The sequence below is a fragment of the Alligator mississippiensis genome, chromosome 10 (genome assembly GCF_030867095.1).
Source record: "Alligator mississippiensis isolate rAllMis1 chromosome 10, rAllMis1, whole genome shotgun sequence".
NCBI classification, from domain to species: Eukaryota; Metazoa; Chordata; order Crocodylia; family Alligatoridae; genus Alligator; species Alligator mississippiensis.
In genome coordinates, this window is record NC_081833.1 from 45107623 (window position 1) to 45127650 (window position 20028).

General features: G+C 46.0%; 1 protein-coding gene across 7 annotated transcripts in view; it reads right to left on the reverse strand.

Moving 5' to 3' along the window:
* The window catches only part of NFATC3 (nuclear factor of activated T cells 3), a 162816-nt gene that overhangs the window by 97651 nt on the left and 45137 nt on the right, over positions 1 to 20028 (reverse strand). For all 7 annotated transcript variants that reach the window (XM_059713763.1, XM_059713769.1, XM_059713768.1 and 4 more), the window contains one exon: positions 8556 to 8718. In XM_059713763.1, coding sequence (XP_059569746.1) covers positions 8556 to 8718 — 163 coding nt within the window. The remainder of the gene's footprint in view (positions 1 to 8555; positions 8719 to 20028) is intronic.

Below are 20028 nucleotides of genomic sequence, written 5' to 3' on the forward strand. Positions count from 1 at the left end.
CAAATGCTCCACAAGCTGTAGGCTGCCAATCCCTGCTGTAGACAACTGTCACTCCTAACACCCAGCCTTCATTTACAATAACCTCTATTAAGGTTTTACATCAATGTGTGAGATTATGCAGATGAATGAAGATATGCTTGGGGAATCCATGGTAGCCAGTAAAATAGAGACTGTAGAAGAATCCAAGGAGTTCACACCTCTGGCTCCTTCCATTTGTGAACTGAGCTGGGAAAGTAAATAATAACCCAGGCATATTCCTGATGAAAATATAAGAGCAAACTTTCTCCAGAGGAAGGGCCAAATCAAACCTGAGGAAACCCAAATCAATCTTCTACGAGATACCGATACTGGTATTGTGAAATTCTCATTACTGGTTCTGTGGTACAGATCTAATAGGAAGTGGGGATTCTGGTTTTGATATAACGGTTAATTATCTAGGTGCAAATATAAAAGGCAATAATGGTGTAGGAGGTAAGACAAACTAAGGTCTTATTTCTCCCATCCTTCAAAGACCTTTGAAATGGTGGAACGCGGAAAGGGCAAACTTTCAAGCCTTGAAGACACGTTATAAAGGGACACAAGCCCATCTTTTAAAATCCTTTGCAAGTCACCATAAAGACAAGTGGGTCATGCAAAAGGCCTAAAGAATTAAGAAACAAAACAAAATTTTGCAGAAACCACATCTCCATACCATTTGTGGCCCAAGACCTGCAGAAGTCCTGCTTACTGAAATGTAATACTATTATATGTCTTAAAAGTAAAAAAACTGTATTAATGAACTATACCAGAGGTATTCAATCTCTAACCCACAGGCTGAATGTGGCCTGCAGAGCCATTGCATTTAGCCTGACGGGCACCCCATGGGGCAGAAAATTTGGCAGTCGGGGAGCAATGGCCATTAATATGGTCACCCTCCACCCACGAAATTCCCAAACTCTAAGCCTTGCACCGCCAGTTACAGCTAGGCCACACCTCTTCTCCCGCATCTGGATTAGCACCAAGACACATCTCCTCCCTCCCCAGAGAGCCAAGCAATGTCCCTTTTTCCCTTTGACTTGGCTGGGGCCGGGCCATGCCTCTTTTCTGCCTGCAGGGCCAAGCTATGCCCCTTCCCACTACAGAGCCAAGCCTGTCCCCTTTTCCTGCAGAGCTAAACAATGTCCTCTTTTTCCCCATGGGGCTGGATTACAGCTGGACTGCCCCATGCCCTGCTCTGCATGGCTGGAGGTTCCCATCATGCTAGCTCAGGTGTTGGATTGGGACCACCAGTGGAATCCAACCCACAAACAGACAGGGCACTGCCCATCCGGCCTGTCAGGCAAAAAGGTTCTGCACCCAAAACTATACTAATCCAATGTAAAATTGCTGTAGACAAATTCAATCCAAAAAGAAAAAAAAGAAAGAATACATGGAGAGCAGCCAGGTCCAGCTGGTAAGTTTATTGTGAGGGAAGGGGCAAAGGGGAATGGAAAGGGGGGGGCAGATCAAAGCCCCCGTGGTGAGGGAGAGAGTGGGAGGGGGCTGGGACAGGGCAGGCACTGCACCGCTGAGGTGGGGCGGGGCATGGGACAGAGCTGCAGCTTGTCCATGGGGGCAGCTCCTGCCGCTGCATGCACCCTGGGAAGACATGGGGGGCACGTGCCCCTAGATATGTGTGCAGGGTGAGGGCGGGCTGCCACTGCAGGCTGGGGCCAGAGCTGCTCCAGGCTCTTCCCAGCAGGCTGGGCCAGGCTGCGCAGGGAGGGCGGTGGTGGCACTGGGAGTGAGGGTTTGGCGGGGGGGTGGGTGCAGTTATGCCAAAATTCACCATAGCCCCCCTCCCAGTGCTGCCACTGCCTGCCTCGAGCACAGCCTGGCTCAGCACCCTTGCCAGGAAGAGCCCAGCACAGCCCCTGGACCCAGCCTGCAGCAGCAGCCTGCTCCACCCCATGTGCAGATCTGGGGGCATATGTCCCCCATGCCTTCCCAGGGTGTGTGCAGCGGTGGAAGCCACTCTCCCTCCCCGTGCCCCTGGATGAGCCACAGCTCCATCCCATGTCCCGTTCTGCCCTGGCTGGGCAGCACCTGCCCCTACCTCAGCCCCAGCACCAGCCCCATTCCCCCCCTCACTGCGGGGTCCTTGATCTTCCCCACCACGCCCTTCCCCTCCCCCCACCCCCTTCCCCCATAACAGACTTACCAGCCGGATGACGCTCTCCACATTGCAGGGCTGCATATCAGATCAGTATCAGCAGATATGGCTCGTTAAAAATTGGCCATCAGTATCGGCCCAAAAAATCTGTATCAGTGCACCCCTAATCCTAAAAGATTAATAACTAAGGTGATCAAATGTATAAATAGTTATTTTGCTATAATAAATACATTTTTGCTAACATGTTCAAATGATTACAGACTCAAAGGCGGCCTGGAGGGTAGAAGGGGAAAAGTTAGTAAATGACTGACTAAGAACCAAAAGGCAAGCCATAAAGAAGATAAGAAATCTTTCCTTCTACCATCTCAAAAATACAAATTTGAACTGATTAACAAAATATTGATTAAAGTAAAGATTACCAGATGATTAACAGACTAGGGTCAAACACCTAAAAATAAAGAACCTTAGCTAGCTTATCCCTTGACTGTTTTCCCAGGTCCACTAAAATCTTGTTCCATTCAGTTCCAATGAAAAAAAAAATAAAACAAGCAGAGATCAATTATTAGCATGTCAAATCAACCATCTATAAATATCGGGCTGGGGCAAGCAACAAATTGGATCTTCCCCAAAGCTCAGGAGAAAGAAACAACTCAGCAAGAATCCTCAGGAAACCAGAGACACCCCACCAGCAGGCCTGCTCTTTCTGAATCCAAGACTGCCAAAGCATTGTCTTTATTAGTACCAGTAGGTCTTTGCATTGAGACAGTCCAGAGGAGAGCCACACACATGATCAGAGGGCAAGAGAGCAGGCCTTAAGAAGAGAGGCTGAGAGCCATGGGGCTCTTCAGCCTGGAGAAGCACAGGCTCATGGGGTGACTTGGTGGCAGCCTATAAGTACATCAGGGGTGTGCATCAGGATCTGGGGGAACACTTGTTCACCAGAGCACCCAAAGGGAAGACAAGGACCAGTGGTCACAAACTCCTGCAAGACCGTTTTAGGCTGGACATAAGGAAAAACTTCTTCACTGTCTGAACCACTAAGGCCTGGAATAGACTCCCCCAGAGGTGGTGCAAGCACCTACTCTTGACATTTTCAAGAAACATTTGGATGCCTATTCTTTGACCCCAGCTGATTTCCTGCCGCTTGGGCAGGGGGCTGGACCCGATGATCTTATGAAGTCCCTTCCACCCTAATGTCCATGAATTCTGTGAAAGCTATATCCTAATAAAACTTTCAAGTTGTGATTGGAATGGTCTTATTGATCAATTAATCTCACTCTTAACTACAAGTCCGGTCAAAAGGTGACATATGGACCATGGGCTGCATCTGACCTGTGGATGTGGGGCTTTGGTGGCATTCAGTGGCAGGGGGGTTTGTCAGCAGTTGCTTTCACCATGCTGCCATGGGGTGACATGCTGGCTGTTGGCCCTCTCCCAGTGCCACTACAGGGAGAAGCAGTGGTGATTGATGGGCCCCAGCACACACCCACCCACCTCTGACCTGAACAGGGTTACTCTGGCCCTGAAAAGCTTGCCAACTACTGCCCTAAACCTATTAAAGGCATTATGAAAAGAAGAGATTCTCCCCTTTCCCAGTCTCAAAAACCTTCAATATCTCCTGAATATGACACACAGAACAAATACTATATCTTCCTGTCTGCGAAAAGTTCCAGCTGTTCCCTCTTTGGCTCTTTACCATTCTATATTAATGATTTTTCTATTTTCTATGTAAAGGTCTTCAAAATACTAAAATTTAAGTTTAGTTTACTTTCCACCAGACTGCATCCAATCTAAGCCAGGCTGAAGCCAACATAAAGAGTTTCTATATATCTTTGCAAAAATGCAACTGGTCTAACACTGTATTTAGACCAGAGCTAAAACCCCTCTTAAACATACCCCTAAAACACAGTAGTAATAAAGCATAGTTCTAAAGCATAGATTCAAAGAGAACTCATGAAGACTGAGTAAATGCTTTACTCACTGAACACTTAGAGGTGGCACATTAGAAGTGGTGAATATTTAGTTGGCAATTTTGTGATGGCAGCCATGCTACAAATAGCAATAATGGCAAGTTAATTATTTTCACACAGGAGGAATAAACAAGGCTTTCCCCCTAGATTTTTAACAAGGAAAAGACAGTTCATTTAATTTATGCACTTGAACTAGAATATAACCAAGAACTAAAACCTAAACCAAACTCAGATTAAAACCGTAGGTAACTGCTAAAAATATCTTGCCATTAAAAAGGACGAACACAGGAGAAATTCATTGCACACTCTTAAAGCAAAATAAATGTATTCACTTTCTTTTAAGCATGAAAGTCCATTCAGTCATCCAGCAGTGAGATGCTCAATTCATTTAATTTCTCCACATTTCAGAAACAATAAGCTGATTAACTATGCTCACAACAGATGCCAAATTTGTCAAAAGCTTAGTTTCCTAGCAACAGGTAGAGTACAGCATGACCATGCCTGCACCTAAACTAACAGTATATATTACTATCTTAGAATGTTATTACAACTTATGAATAAGTACACGTGTATTACAGAATTACAGACTTTGTAATTTTTTAGAAATCTTAGAAGCCCTTCTATGATGCTACAAACTAAGTACAGTTTAAGACAGTCACACATTAACACTAAACAAAGACCATGGAAGAGCAGTTTGTCAGCTCAGCGGTTGTCCGTTACTGATCATGCACTGACACCAAGCTGGTTGGCACAGATCTAACAGATTAGCAATAAAAATGGAATAAAAATTCAGAATATGTGTAAACAGTCATGCATATTATGAATTAGGTTTATGTTGTATGCTTGGGTGAGACCAGTGGAAAAAGTGCCTCCCCCGAAAAAAAAGAATCTTTAATCTGATTACAGCTATTTAATGTTTACCTTTCACCAAATGTGATCCTTACTACACTATTTCTCAGCAGCATGTTAAAACAAATCAATGTTTAGCTGCAAAACAACCTGCTCTGTACTGAATACATTTATATCATCATACAAAGACTAACTTGTGAATAGTTTGATTCAAGTTATTCTGATTTGCATTTGTACTAATTTTAATTCAGGCAGTCATAGTTCAGTGGTTTAAGCATGAGATTAGGAAACAATGCAGAAATTCTAAAACCAGTTTTAACAATTATTTTGCCTAAACAAGTCATCTCACTGATCTGAATCAGATATCCTTTTTGAAAAACAGAAATGATATCCAAAAATATGACAGGCCTGTTGGCAACTAAAACCTCCAGTAAGCAAACAAAAATATGCTACAGATTTTTATTTATAGAAATCCATAAACTATAGTAAAATACCTCATCTCAACGCAATGCAGAAATATTGAACCAAAGCTAGCATTATAGACATAGGCAGACAAGGTTCCTTGGGTGAATTTGATATCTTTTATTAGACCAACCCAAATGGCATTATAGACATGCCTCTGATTTAAAGCTAGACTTGCCTCTGATTTAAGACTTTGTAAGTCTGTAGATATAATTTATATAGCCAGGTAAGACTGATACCTGATATTCCCCTGATATATGCTCCCATTACACATTTCCCCTGCTTAACCAGTGGTACCATTTCCAAAAACTATGCTAAGGAAAAAATGTTTTGTCCATGTTAAAAAAATTGAAAACTTTTATTTGTACAATTATAGGATCCTCCTGTTTCACAGCAGTGATCTGTAAATTAACAGGGAGGTCTTTCAGGGCAAGGGAACTTCTGCTGTTTCCAAGAAGATAGAACTATTTGAAGGGAAAAAACCCAAATTTGAATAGTACAGAGAATTAGATTTTTAGCACCTAAAACATCCTAAGATTCCATCTTCAAAAAGCATGTTTGAATCTCTGAAACTACATTATCCTTGCAGTAACTGTGAATATCTCCTTTAGCCCAGGTCTGCTAGACTAAGCTGGACTCTTCCTGCCTCACGGTACGGCAGAACAAGCTAAGAATAGGAAACCTGCCCCTCTTTCCCCCCCCCCGTACTATCAATAAATACCTTAGGGAATCTACACAGAGTGAAGGAGGAAACCAGTTTCTCTGGTAGGTGGGAAAGAGGGAGAAGGAATATATTAGGTAAAGGAACAATCTGCAGACTAAAAGTATAGATCAAGACAAGGACACAGTCCAGTGAAAATGGGGAAGGGAAGAAGCTGTGATTGACTGAGACTAGGGATGCACCAATAGAGATTTTTGCAGCCAATACGAAAACCTGATTTTTAAGGGGGTATATCGGCAGATACCAATCTAATTTCTGATACCCAGCCTGGCAGAGTGAAGAGCTGGATCCACCTGGTAAGTCTGGTGTGGTAGAAGGGTGGGTGGGGGGGGGGGAGGAGGCAGATCAAGGCCCCTGTGAAGAAGTAGTATGTGGGGCTGGGCCTGGGGCAAGCATTGCCCAGCCAGGGCAGGGCAGGGCAGGTGCGGCATGGACGAGCAGTTCATCTGGGGGTGTGGGGAGGCGGGGGGCAGCTCCCACCACTGTGTGCCACTCAGCCAGGAGCCACAGGTCTGGCAACTCATCCGGCACTTGACTACTCATCTGGCATCTTCTGCCACTGCTCCTACCGCTCATCCAGGAGGGCAGGGGGATCTGCACGGCATGAGTTGAGGCTGGGGCTGTGCCAAGCTCTTCCTGGCAGAGTAGGGCTGCACTGGAAAGGGGTTATGTGGGGGGGGGCTGCAGCCACAAATTCACTATAGCCCCTTCCCAGTGCAGCCCCGCCTCACCAGGAAGAGCTTGGCACAGTCCTGGCCCCAGCCCGCCCCACCCCACCCTGGGGTCTGGGCTGCACTGCCCAAGCAGGGAGAGGAGCGAACTCCTGGTAGCCCAGCCCTACTTTCCTGCCACCCCGCTCTGGGCCCACTGCACCAGCCTGGGCCCTGCATTCCTGCCCGGCTGTTGCTGAGCTCCACGCTTCCCACTGCCCGCTGCACTCTGGCATCACGTGGTTCCCACCTGCAGTGCCAGGACCGCAGGAACAGCTGGGACGTGGTGCCAGAGTGGCTGAGGGCAGGGGGTGGGAAACGGGGAAGCAGCAGGAGAAGGACAGCAGTGGCAGATGGGGGGCAAGTCACAGCAAGCAGGAGCATGGGGCCCACACCAGTGCCCCAGGGCTAGGAGTGGCAGGGGCATAGATCCTGGGTTTGCAGAAGCACTGGCAGGGACTCTGCCTGCTGCAGAAGGGGTGGGGCAGGCTGTAGGCAAACCCGCCCCACTCCACGCAAGCCACAACCCTCCCCAGACACCCTCTCTGCACAAACTCACAGCCCCCCAGAAAACCCATACCCACCCACACCCCACACACAAGACACCCCCTATACATACCCATGGCCCCACAAATCACACACACACACACCCTCTCCTACACCCCACATAACCCACAAAGCTCTGTGTACACTATGCAAACACATGTAAATCAAGTCAAAAATATTTTTTGAGATTAAATTAATGAATGCTGTAATACATTTTTTATTTTTATAATATTATTTGGTGTTTTTGTGGTTTAGAGATGGCAAAACCCCTTGCTGAATGGAGTAATTCTGGGGGCCAAGGGGAGGGACTTCTGGTGGCAAAGGTCAGGTGTTGGGCTTCTGGTTCCAAGATGGTGATCAGGAGGTGGGGCACCTGTCAAGGGGCAGGGTTACCTATGCAGCCCTCGTTGGCTTGCCAAAACTCAGTAAGTGGCCCTCTGCCCGAAATAATTCCCTATCCCTGCTTTAAAAAGTCCTCTCATGCTTCGCTTTACAGATTAACAACGCATATTAAAGAAAGCCAGTGATACAATGCACTTTTTACTGTTTCCTAATGGGCCAGAAAAGAGCAGGAAGCTGCACATATTAATCTTATTTCAACAGCAAGAAAATCTGGTTGTTTTTGGGAGATAAAGGGAAATGCTGCACTTTGTTTACTGTGTATGTTTTGGTATACAGTTTATTGAACTTAAAATTACCAAGAATTTATTAGAATTTATTACAAAGAAATATCCTAATAAGACAAATACATCACCACCAAGTTTATCATGCACTACCACCATTCAATCATGTTCAGAAATATATCCTTGATGCAGAGGGTAAGACGTTTTTATTGTATTCTACCACACTTACGGTACACATTTCTGTATGACCTAGTACATATAACTTGCTATAATTTTCCCCCTAAGAATGGTTCCTTTCAGTACAGCAGTAGAAGTTAAATACTGCATCATAAATCCACTGGCAAGACTATAATATACAGTGAAATTAATTATATAAGTTTATACTTATACAATGTTTTTATACCTGTAAAATTAAATAACTACACAGAAATGCTACCTGTTCAAAATTATCAAAAAAGCTTATAATTTACTGTACACACTAGTAAGTGAATGAGATTTTATTTTAACAACACAAATTGTTCACAGTAAAGTTAAACTTCATACCTTCACGACAGGGTGTCCACCTGTGGATGCTTTTACTGCTCCTCTACTGCCTTCAGTTTCATAATGAGCCCTATGGTGAGTTTTAGGCTGCACTTCTATTTTCAGCTCACATTGTTCATAACGACTTGGTAAAGGCCAGTCTAGTGGTGGCAATGAAGATGTACTGAAAGATATACACAATTGATTTAAGTGAACTATGCCATATGACCAAAGTAGAGTCCAGAATAACTATTGCCATCTCTACACACATCTTTACAGTATATTATCATCCTTTTGACAAGCCAGTCATACACTCTTACATACAAGAGCCAAGATTCTGCTTCCATTATTTTGTACTTTAAAAAAATGTATTTCTTTTGGGCTCATTAATTACTGAAAGGGGGAAAGAGAAGTACTGGCAAAGATTAAAATCATGCAGGGACATGGCCCTGTAACTCTATATATGATTTTATTGAGGTTATTCTATAACAATCCTACCTATCAGTATTTGTTCTCAGATTGCCAAGCAAATTTAAATGATGGCAGCTTTATGATAAACAAAAAGGACAAATTAAAAAGGACAGCTGAATGTCACTTTGATCCTACAGGAAGCTGGACTGGTATTCTTTGACTTTACCTCCTGAAAAAAAGGTGAAGGATCACTGACATAATAGTTTGATATTTTTAAAGTCTACTTTCTCCAAATTGCTAGCTACTATTGAGATGAATGGAGTACCAAGACTCATCAGATCTTTTAAAAGGAATGAGTAATTTTAGGTTAGTGGAGGGGCCTCGTGCAACAAGACATAGGTACGCCTTTGCAACCCTGGTGTTATTATTAGTACCATGCTCTAACCAACTCAGCTAAACAGCTGCATAAATCAGTTGGTGGGTCAGACATGGTCTGTGGGCCACAGCTTGCCAACCCCTTGCTTACAGGAAAAATAAGCTCCCTATATATTGCAGCTAATGATTTAGGCTGAATAGATGCACATATTTCAGATCCTAATAAAATGAAATATCAGACCTACCTCAAATACCTAGCAGGACAAATAATGTATAAACTCTCTAAAAGTTCAATCCATTTTTTAAAAATCTAAGTACTTGCAGCCCTGTGTTTCAGTAATATAACAAACATTGCTTTCGAAATTAAATTTGTATTAACACAGTAACCTGAGAACCTATTATTGTAGAATTTTAAGCTTGAAAGTGCTTCTACTACCCTGTTTTGCCTTCTAAGAAAATGTATATAGGTTAAATGTTGATCATAGGAGTGATTTTATCTTTCCAGAGTCTCTTATTCAATTTCTGTCCTAAACTGCAAAACTCTAAGCAATTCCTGAAGCCATAGGGAGGTCCACAAATGACAATAAGGTACAGTTCTACCTTTTAAAAGCAGAACTCAAATTCTTCAAGGGACCAAGAAAAATCCCTGAAGATATGTCCAAAAATTGAAGATGTACTGTACTAGAATTGAATGAGAATCATTCCTCCCAGTAGACAATATGGAGGCACAGCTTTGTCTTCAGTAAGTACCTGGATGGACTCTGGTTCACCCTGTAATCCCATACGTCCGCCTTTTACTGCAAACATCACTGTAACCAGTCAAGGGACAAAAAGGGAAAAATAGCATCTAGTTGGCCTCCTTCCTCAAGAAGACTCATCCATAGTACTGTCCACCTTCTGTTCCTCTGCTCAGGAGGTACCTCTAAATGCAATTCTCCTTCAGGAAGAGAGAAGACACATCCAGCTTTCCTGGAGTGCTTTTTTTTTTTTTTTTTTTGGCGGGGGGGAGGGTGGGGGGGAAAATCAGTGGGAGAAGTATACATCCCTTGCTTCTCACTGAAGGGAAGACAGAAATGTTCTTAAATTAGTCTCTAGAATCCAGAACAGAAGCTCTTCTTCCCCTGCTGAGGATGTCTGATTGCTGTTTCTTCCACAATAGTGGGCTGATTGGGTGGTTGGAGGAGAACAAGTGATGTCAGCAATAAGAAGGAAATTGATGGGTGCCATATAAGTCCAGTCCTTCCAGATACTTACCATAGGCAAAGATGTGCTGCCTAAATACTTGCATTTGGTTATCAACTGTAGATTTGCATTCACAGTTATAGCTAATGATCCTAGTTTCCTCTGAAAATTAGAAAGAGGGAAGGACTGGAGATTTCAGTCTGCAAAAAGGAAAGAAATATGTCAGAATTAGAGTTACTAAAAATAAAAGAGAAGCGTTTTTTTATAATAAAGAGTTGTGCAGGGTCAAAAGCAAAAGAACCAGCTACTTTTATTTTCTCAATCTTATCTAAATCTACTTTTTCATACAAACAAGAATGTCTCAGCGAAGATGCAGTATTGTATATAATGTACTGGGAGAAAATATGGCATGAGAACCCATCATCTGAAATAGTGACCCACAGTGGGAACAAGGGACCACTAACTACTGAAGGTGACCCTGCAGATAGTTTTCCCATGCTATATATTGCACTAAGGCAGCATTTCCCAGACTTCTGATCCCTGGGACACACTTTCTTTTTTGGATTAAAATTGGTGGCTGTGGCAGGGGGCCATCTCGAGGCCAGTCACAACTTTGGCCCACCCACCTGTCTGAGGCAGTCCACACACCTGACTCTCCTGCCATGCCTTTGTTGTAACTGAATAATTGTTCCTAGGTGGGAGGCTACCAACTTAACGCCTTGATGCCAAGGCCATAATACGCAGCTCTGACCTTCCCTTCACCATGTCGCATGCCTCACAGATGGCATCACATACTGGTGACAATTCTCTTGGTCCCTTATTGGGCCAAACTCAGTCCTAGGCTGAGCCTCTCTGATACTACCCCTAGCAGGGCCACACCTGCTCTGTCCCTTTCTTGGGCCTCAGTTGCACTGTACCTCTCTGAGCCTCAGCCACGTTGCCCTATTCTGTATAGCCCTTCAGGACCACCCAGGCTCCCTACTGTATACAGCCTTTCAGGATTCATCCCTTGCGCTCTCAGTCCTGACCCGTGTAGACCTTCAGGCCACCCAAATCAGGCCCTACTCTATGATGGGCCGTCAGGCCTACCACCCCACACTCTGGGCTGACTCTGACCCCTGGACCTTTCTGGCCTCAGGCGCCTCAAACTCAGCCTACAGCCCACTCAGGCCTCAGGTGTCTGTTGACATGCCTAGACCTCTAACTCAGCCTACAGCCCACTCAGGCCTCAAATGTCTCTCGACATGCCTGGACCCCCTACTTAGCCTATGGCCCACTCATGCCTCAGGCATCTCTTGATGTTCCTGGACCTCTAACCTGGCCTCACGCTAGGCCTAATACTTATTCAATTCTCCCGCTAAGCCTCACTCTCTCAGGTGTTGGGCCTTGGGCCCTCCTGGCCCCTGTTCTGTCCCCCCAAGCCTCACTCTCAGGCCTTCAGCCCTCCGGGCCCCTGTGTTGCCACCCAAGCCTAGTGGTCTTCTCTCAGGGTCTGCTCCCCTAGCCTTTCCCCTCCACAGAGTCACTCACAAGGCAGTGAGGGCTGACACTTTCTGGTGCCCCATACTCACCTATCACTAGGGAGGCACAGGTGTAGCATTTTCTGGAGACTGCCCCACCACAGTCAGCCCTACCACACCATCCAGCCCCAGAAGGGTGTAATTTTAGGTCATTCTCCTGGGCTGCTCATTCCTGGGCACTCTCTTCCAGCCCCCACTTTATCACACAACCCTCAGTTTCATAGATTCATAGATGTTAGGGTCGGAAGGGACCTCAATAAATCATCGAGTCCGACCCCCTGCATAGGCAGGAAAGAGTGCTGGGTTTAGATGACCCCAGCTAGATGCCTATCTAACCTCCTCTTGAAGACCCCCAGGGTAGGGGAGAGCACCACCACCCTTGGGAGCCCATTCCAGACCTTGGCCACTCTAACTGTGAAGAAGTTCTTCCTAATGTCCAGTCTAAATCTGCTCTCTGCTAGCTTGTGGCCATTATTTCTTGTAACCCCCAGGGGGGCCTTGGTGAGTAAAGCCTCACCAATTCCCTTCTGTGCCCCCATGATGAACTTACAGGCAGCCACAAGGTCGCCTCTCAACCTTTTCTTGTGGAGGCTGAAGAGGTCCAGGTGCCCTAGTCTCTCCTCATAGGGCTTGGCCTGCAAGCCCTTAACCATATGAGTGGCCCTTCTCTGGACCCTCTCCAGGTTATCCACATCTCTCTTGAAGTGTGGCACCCAAAACTGCATGCAGTATTCCAACTGCGGTCTGACCAGCGCCCAATAGAGGGGAAGTATAACCTCCTTGGTTCTGTTTGTCATGCATCTGCTGATGCACGATAAAGTGCCATTAGGTTTTCTGATGACTTCGTCACACTGACGACTCATGTTCATCTTGGAGTCCACTAGGACTCCAAGATCCCTTTCCGCTTCTGTGCCACCAAGCAGGTCATTTCCTAGGCAGTAGATATGCTGGACATTTTTCCTCCCTAGGTGCAGCACTTTGCATTTCTCCTTGTTGAATCGCATTCTGTTGTTTTCTGCCCATATGTCCAACCTGTCCAGGTCTGCTTGTAGTTGTTCCCTGCCCTCCGGCGTGTCCACTTCTCCCCACAGTTTTGTGTCATCTGCAAACTTGGACAGAGTACACTTTACTCCCTTGTCCAAGTCGCTGATGAAGACATTGAAGAGTATCGGTCCAAGGACTTAGCCCTGCGGGACCCCACTGCCCACACCCTTCCAGGTCAATGTTAGCCTTCATTGTATATTCTTCTTATTGAAACCTACACATACACCAATATGATTTTAACAGTTAATCTGTCCAGTAATATCAGCAGCTAGAACACAAGTAAGTGAGTAAAGAAAGGTTGGGACTAACAGCTGAATAAAATGCGACAACTATAGACACTGTCTGTTCTACCAGTGACATGAGACATTATCTCATCCCTCTGATAACTACCAATGTTCTTACATGGATAAAGAGCTACTGGAAGAGAACATGGGGGAGTGGAAGGGGATGGGAGAGATGTAGCAGTATCTTAGGGGAAGAGAAATTTATAAGAAAGTAATTTAAAAGTTACTCAGTTGAGAAATTAAACAAGTCAATGGAAAGGATGAAAGTAAAGCCCCAACAGAAATCACTCATAATTTTTATATTGACTCAAACCCCAAAGTACTGTATGATATTATGAAGGGAAAATGGTACAACAAAAATCTTAATGGAATTTAGGACATCAGAATTTCTTGTTAATTTCACTATGCGCACATCAGTTTCGTACTCCAATAAAAATCATACTAGGATCAGGAATGGACAGACATGCAACTATCATGGGGAAGCTGCAGGATGACTGCATGAAGTTCAGTATTGCCAACTCCACTGTGCCAAAAAACACAAGATGAACTTTTAAAAAAAAATCAAGAGATTGGCACATAAATCATGAGATGCTATCTTTGAAGTGCGTGTGCGTGTCGGGGGGGTTGTTTGTGAAGATGTGGGGGCTGTGGGGGTGTGTGTGTGTGTGGGGGGGAGGGTTGGAGCCTGGGGAGGGAGGGTCCCTGCACATCCTGGCAGGATGTGGGGTAATGTGGGTCAGGAGTGAGAGGCAGCAGCAGGGTTGGGGGGGGGGGGCTGCAGGTTGTGAGTGAGGAGCAGACACAGAGACCCAGACAACACCCAGCTGTTAAGTAAAGGGGAAGGGCCAGGGGGAGAGGGAAGAGGCGGGGGGCAGATCAAGGCCCCCATGGTGAGGGAGGGAGTGAGGCAGGAGCAGGGGCTGGGGTGAATGGGGCCCCGAGGCTGGGGTGGGTCATCCAGAGGCATGGGGGGGCACAGTTCCCCACAGCTGCGCACAACCCCGGGGACAGAACAGGAGGCACATGCCTCCCGCGGGGCAGAGGTGGGCTGCCCACTGTGGGCTTAGGGCTCTGCACTCCGCTGACCCCGCCCCAGGAGCTAAGCCACATGATGACCTGTCAACAGGCTGGCAGGGAACATGCCCACTTCCCGTCAGTGGGTGGGCAGGGGACACGCTGCACAGCCAGTGTGCCCCACATCCCCTGCCCACCCAATGACCTACAATGGCATTGCATGGCTGAGCTCCCAGGGCAAAGGCAGCAAGGTGCAGAGCCCCAAGCCCACCTCTGCCCCGTGCAGGGCACGTGCCCCCATGCCTCTCCTGGGGGTGTGCGCCGCTGTGGGGAGCTGCTCCCCCTCCCCCCGCACTTCTGGACAACCCACCCCGCCCCGGGGCCCCACCCACCCCAGCCCCCGCTCCCGCCCCACTCCCTCCCTCCGTCTCTCAGTGGGGGCCTCAATCTGCCCCACCCCCCAGCCCTCACCCTTCCCACTGCCCCTTCCCCTCCACAGATTTACCAGCTGGGAAAATCCAGAGACCCAAGGGTTCAATCAGGATGAGTCAGAGCTATTTTGACTTACAATTCCTGTGTCTCATGATGGTTTTGCGACAGTTGGCATTGCTGTCTCCATCTCTCTCTTAGCCCCTTTACAGGATACCTCCCATCAGGTGCCTGATTTTCAGCCTCTACCATTTCAGACTGGTTGCTGACTGACCCCTCACTCTTGTCTCTCCCTTGAAACCTTGGCTCACTTGAGCCTGACCCTGCTCTCTGGGCAGTCAGGGCACTAGAGCTCTCCGCCACTCTGGCCTTCCCCTCATAGCAGGCATACTTTCCCTTTAGCCACTCATGCCCTGGCCCCAGCTTGGTCCAGTCAAGAGTCCTGGGTCAATCCATAGACAGCTGGCCCTTTCACTCGCTAGGGGTCCCATCCCTCCATAACTTATATGTCTCACCCTGGGCTTGCCTACAGCCCCAGAGATCTTATATAAAGCAGCCCTTTACTTCACTGGGCTCATACTGGGCACATGGCTGCACTGCACTCTGCTCTGCAAGTATACTGTGCCATCCCAACTTAAAATACAAAAAAAGAAAGAAAAGTATCATATTTCACAGCACACTTTCACCACTCTCACATGCCACCCTTTGGATATCACTGCACTAAGGGGTGATTGATTTTTTTTCTCCAAAGACGGTTCCCTTCTCCACAAAATCTTTATGGAGGTCTATAAAATATATTATTATGACCACTTTATTTGATTTTAAATATGAGCCTCTTATGACACAAAACTTTGACTTATCAGTAGTCAAAACTTGGAGGCATGACGATTCAGTGATGGCAATTTGTTAGCACTTTTTAAATTGCTTTTGAGGTAAGATAGTTTGAATCTAATTAAAGTTCAAATTTTAATGTTTCCAGATATGGCCCACACTACAAAACAGTATTAGAGATTTAAAGATTAGAGCACTGTAGGAATTTGTAAAAGTTGGTGTTCTTGCAAACTTGTCCTCCCTCATTACAAGTAACTGATGAAATGTTTAAGGCTGTAAAGTTTTACTTTGTATTTAGAAGTATAAAAATGCAAACAGACTCCAGATTAAGTGTGAGAAGTAATCTGCAGGCTTAATTTTTCCTCAAATAATCTCAAACCAGGATTTGAGAGCAAGAACTGTCAGAACATATGTTTTTTAAAAAAATTAAGTGTCTCACTTTTAGGTTGTGGGGAACAATTAGATCTACAGATACTTTCAAATATTTCACTAGGAAACATCAACAAAACTTATTGCCAATCATTCCAAGCAGTATTTTAGTGGTTCTTGGCACATTCTTTTTTAAGAAATTGATCTTTTCATTTTCTAAGCACACAAACAGGCATAAAGATACATTTCAGTTGCCTACAATGCAAAACTCAGAGACCTCTATGAGAACAAATCAGAGGTTCTCACTCTTTTTTAGACTCAAGGCACCTCTCAGAAAATGCCAGCTATTAGCTGTCGCTTATTTTTTACTACTGAAAAGTAATAGAGAAATTCTTAGGTTGCAAAGAAATCAACAAAGAACACAACATATCAGAATGCTTTTTATGTAATGACATTATGATTTTGTATGTGAAATCTCTGGGTTTATCTTGTAACTTATGTAGGCACTTGTACACATAACTGTTGTAATACTGCACCCCACCCCATAGCACTCCTAAAAGGATTTCACACCACCCCAGGATGCCATGGCACCCTGGCTCAGATTCAGTAGAACAGACTCAGATAATGAATGACAATCCCCTGATGTGATAAAAGGAACATTAGTCTTAGTATAATCGTTAAGCAGCAAAGAAACCTACATCCATTTTGCAGATAGGACCATGACAGATTCATAAACCAATTAATAAAAACTTCAGAATGAAATCAAACAACCTCAGATTATAGATTTAGGAGACGAACTGCCATTAAGAGGATATTTAGGAGAAAAATTATGAAGGAAAACCCTGTAGGGTGGAATTTAAGAGTAGTTGTCACGTTCAATTTTGTAGACACCAGAAAGTTAATAGAGATTATTTTAAATTGACGACTACTGGTGGCAGAACTGAATTGATTCAGGATATTATAATAACCTCACCACAGGGAAAAGACATGAAATTGTCCATAAAACCAAACTGACAGATGAATAATGGCAGCCAAGAGGATACGTGTCTATAGTGATGTGGCAGAACACCTTTGGGTGCCTGCCACTTTAAGGGCTTGAGCAGACTGTAAAGCAGCCTGCAGGTGACAGCAGAACCAATCAGGTGTTCACATGACACCCAGAAGGCCGCCAGATTGGTGAAGGCTTGGGCACTTTGGGTATAAGACCAAGGTCCTGAGGAGCAGAGCTGCCAGTTACTGCAGGGATGCTGCTGAAGTAACATTGCCCAGCTGGAGATCAGCTGCTCCCAGGAACATCCTGGAGGTTAGGGTAAGAACTATGGGGAAGGAGGAAGTTCCTAGGGACCTGCTGGGGTCCCAAGCCCTGAGGAAGTGGCTGTAGGCCTAGAGCTGTGGAGAGGCCATCCTGGAGAGAAAGCTGGTGTGCACAGGGGCCTGAGCAATGGGCCAGGACAGCTGTATAAGAGGTGCTGCACACAAGGGCCTAGGGAAGAGCCAGGCCAGCCTAGGACAGGGGGCTTAGTTTGTGGGCTTATAGAGGGGTTCAATGAGCCCAGTGGAGAAAAGGGCTGCTTTGTATATAATCAGTGGGGCATCAGGCAAGCCCAGTGGGAGAGGACTGCTTTATGGTAGGGCTCAGGGGGGACCTCTGCTGAGGAGGAAGATCAGCCGCTGGTAGACTGATCCTTAGACTCATGACTAGTCAATGCAAGGGGGCCACAGCCAACAGGCTAAAGGGCAAGTAACCCTACTGTGAGGGGCAGGACAGGGTTGCAGAGAGCTGCCGGCACCTTGATTGGCCCAGAGGTGGGGCCAGGGCTCAAAAAAGGCCGAATGTCCCTCAACTGGGGGGGGGGGGGGGCGGGGGAGGAACCAAGCAGCCCAAGAGGAAGAACATCCAAGAGCCCAGTGAGGTAGGAATAAGATCAAGACGGGTAGGCCTGTAGTAGTCCTGGGGCATGACCTAAAACTTCACCCTGCTGGGGTTAGATGGTATGGTGGGGCAGAATATAGGAAATGCCACACCTGTCCCTCCCTAGTGAAAGGTGAGCATGGGGTGCTGGAAAGCCTCAACCCCCACTGTCTTGTAGGTGACCCTATGGAGGGGAAAGGCTAGGGAAGGAAAGTACCAGGCTTGGGTGAGAACACAGGGCCAGGAGGGCCTGAGGCCCAACACCTAAATGTGAGTGAGGCCTAGTGGGAGGCCAAAAGTGAGGTCCTGGTATGCTGATGGACACCAGGGGCCCAAGAGGTATAAAGCCCCAATGACGGGGTGGAGTAGAGGTCCCAGTGACGGGGCATGTGGCCCAGGCATGTCTACAGACATCTGAGGCTAAATTTGAGCCAGAAGCTGAGTGCAGCCCAGCCATGGAGCTGGGGGAGTTGGATGTCATTTTGCATGCCATCTGCAAGGCATGGGACACAGTAGAGGAGAGGTTGGAGCAGTGTATTATGCCCTTGGCATCAGGGCATTAAATGACCAACTATTAAATGGGCAGCCTCCCACCTAGAAACAACTATTTTGTTACAACCAAGGTGTGGAGGCAAGTCAAGTGGGCAGATTGCTTTAGACAGGTGAGGGGGCTGACATTGTGACTGGCCTCTGGAAAGCCTCCTGTCACAACTGGCTTCACCCTTCAGACTTGCTTAAAAGTACAACTTTTGGTTAAAAGCTCTTTGGAGTAAAGCACCTTTGGGACGATGGGGAAGAGCACCTTTAAGGCCCAGCTGACAGTTTGACTCTAGTCTCATCTGCACAATGCTGTTTTTAAGTCTGGTATTGTTTTGAAATGGTGTGACCCTTCAAAAAAAACATCCATACAACTTGAGCTCAGATGCTAGGTTTAGTCTGAATCAAAATTGTTCTATTTTTCACCTCACACTCCACCCCTTGCCAAAAATATTAACAACCACAAATCTTCTCTTCTATCATTCTCCATCTGAAGTAGCAAAAACCCAGGTTGTTTCCTTCAACCCAGAGGATAAGACTGGCACAAACAATGGGTCCCTGCATTCCTTTAGTAATAAATAGCATTTAAAAAGCTCACACATGCAGATTGAATCAGGGCTCCCATTCAGGATTCCTTGCACTTCAACATGTTTCTCCCCGCTTAGCTCCAGTGGTTTTATCACTTCCAGTAATGAGCTCAGGGATGTGGATGTCAGTACATATTCTCAACCTGAGAGGGGCTTTTCCAGGCAGATTAGATTTCTAGAGGTCCATGGATCTCTCTATCTCTCCTGTTTTGAACTGGATCAGGTTCGGTCCCAGAGCTGGGACCAACAATGAGCTGATTATCCATCCCAACCCCCGGATCACACGGAAGACTAGAACCAGCTTTGGTTTGTCACTACCCCTGCCACACATTCAATTTAAGGAGTGATGGAAACCAGCCACAAAGATATTACACCTCTTTTGTGGTGTATTTTTGCAGTTGGTTTTCTGTTTTGTCATACAATTAATTCCTTGAAGGTGTGGTAGGGGTACTATTTCAGCACAATTAACAAGTTAACTGTATCTTGAGGGTAATGTCTGCCAGGAGACTACAACATAACTTTGCCATCAAATCCAGGTGTAGAATGGTAAATAGGCAACATCATCCTCTAACAGCAGCCCTCCTGTTCTCTTTTTATGCTTTCTGTCCAAGTGTTATTCTTGGTATTTCTCAACCAAGCAGTTAGGAGAGCTGTCCCCATTTTACAGCACTTCTTTGATGGGATGGAAGTGGAAGTGTGCTAAATTGCTTTTGGTATTCCTTCCCAACTCTAGTCTCTATTTAGAACAGAAAAAAAAGCATCAACCAAATGCATATTAGAACAAAAGGTGGCCAAGCCAAGATTGTGGCATAGTTTCAAACAGAGTGTTCAGCCCCAAGCCTGTAGATGAGATCCAGACCCCTGTGTCATATAATCCAGTCTGTAGGACTCCTTATGGGTCTGTGGGGAGCCCTGCAGGCCAAGGCTTTGCAAACTAGGTCAGGAGCACATGGAGCCACAGGGCCTGATCCTGGCATGTGGTGGTGGTGCGCCAGGGCC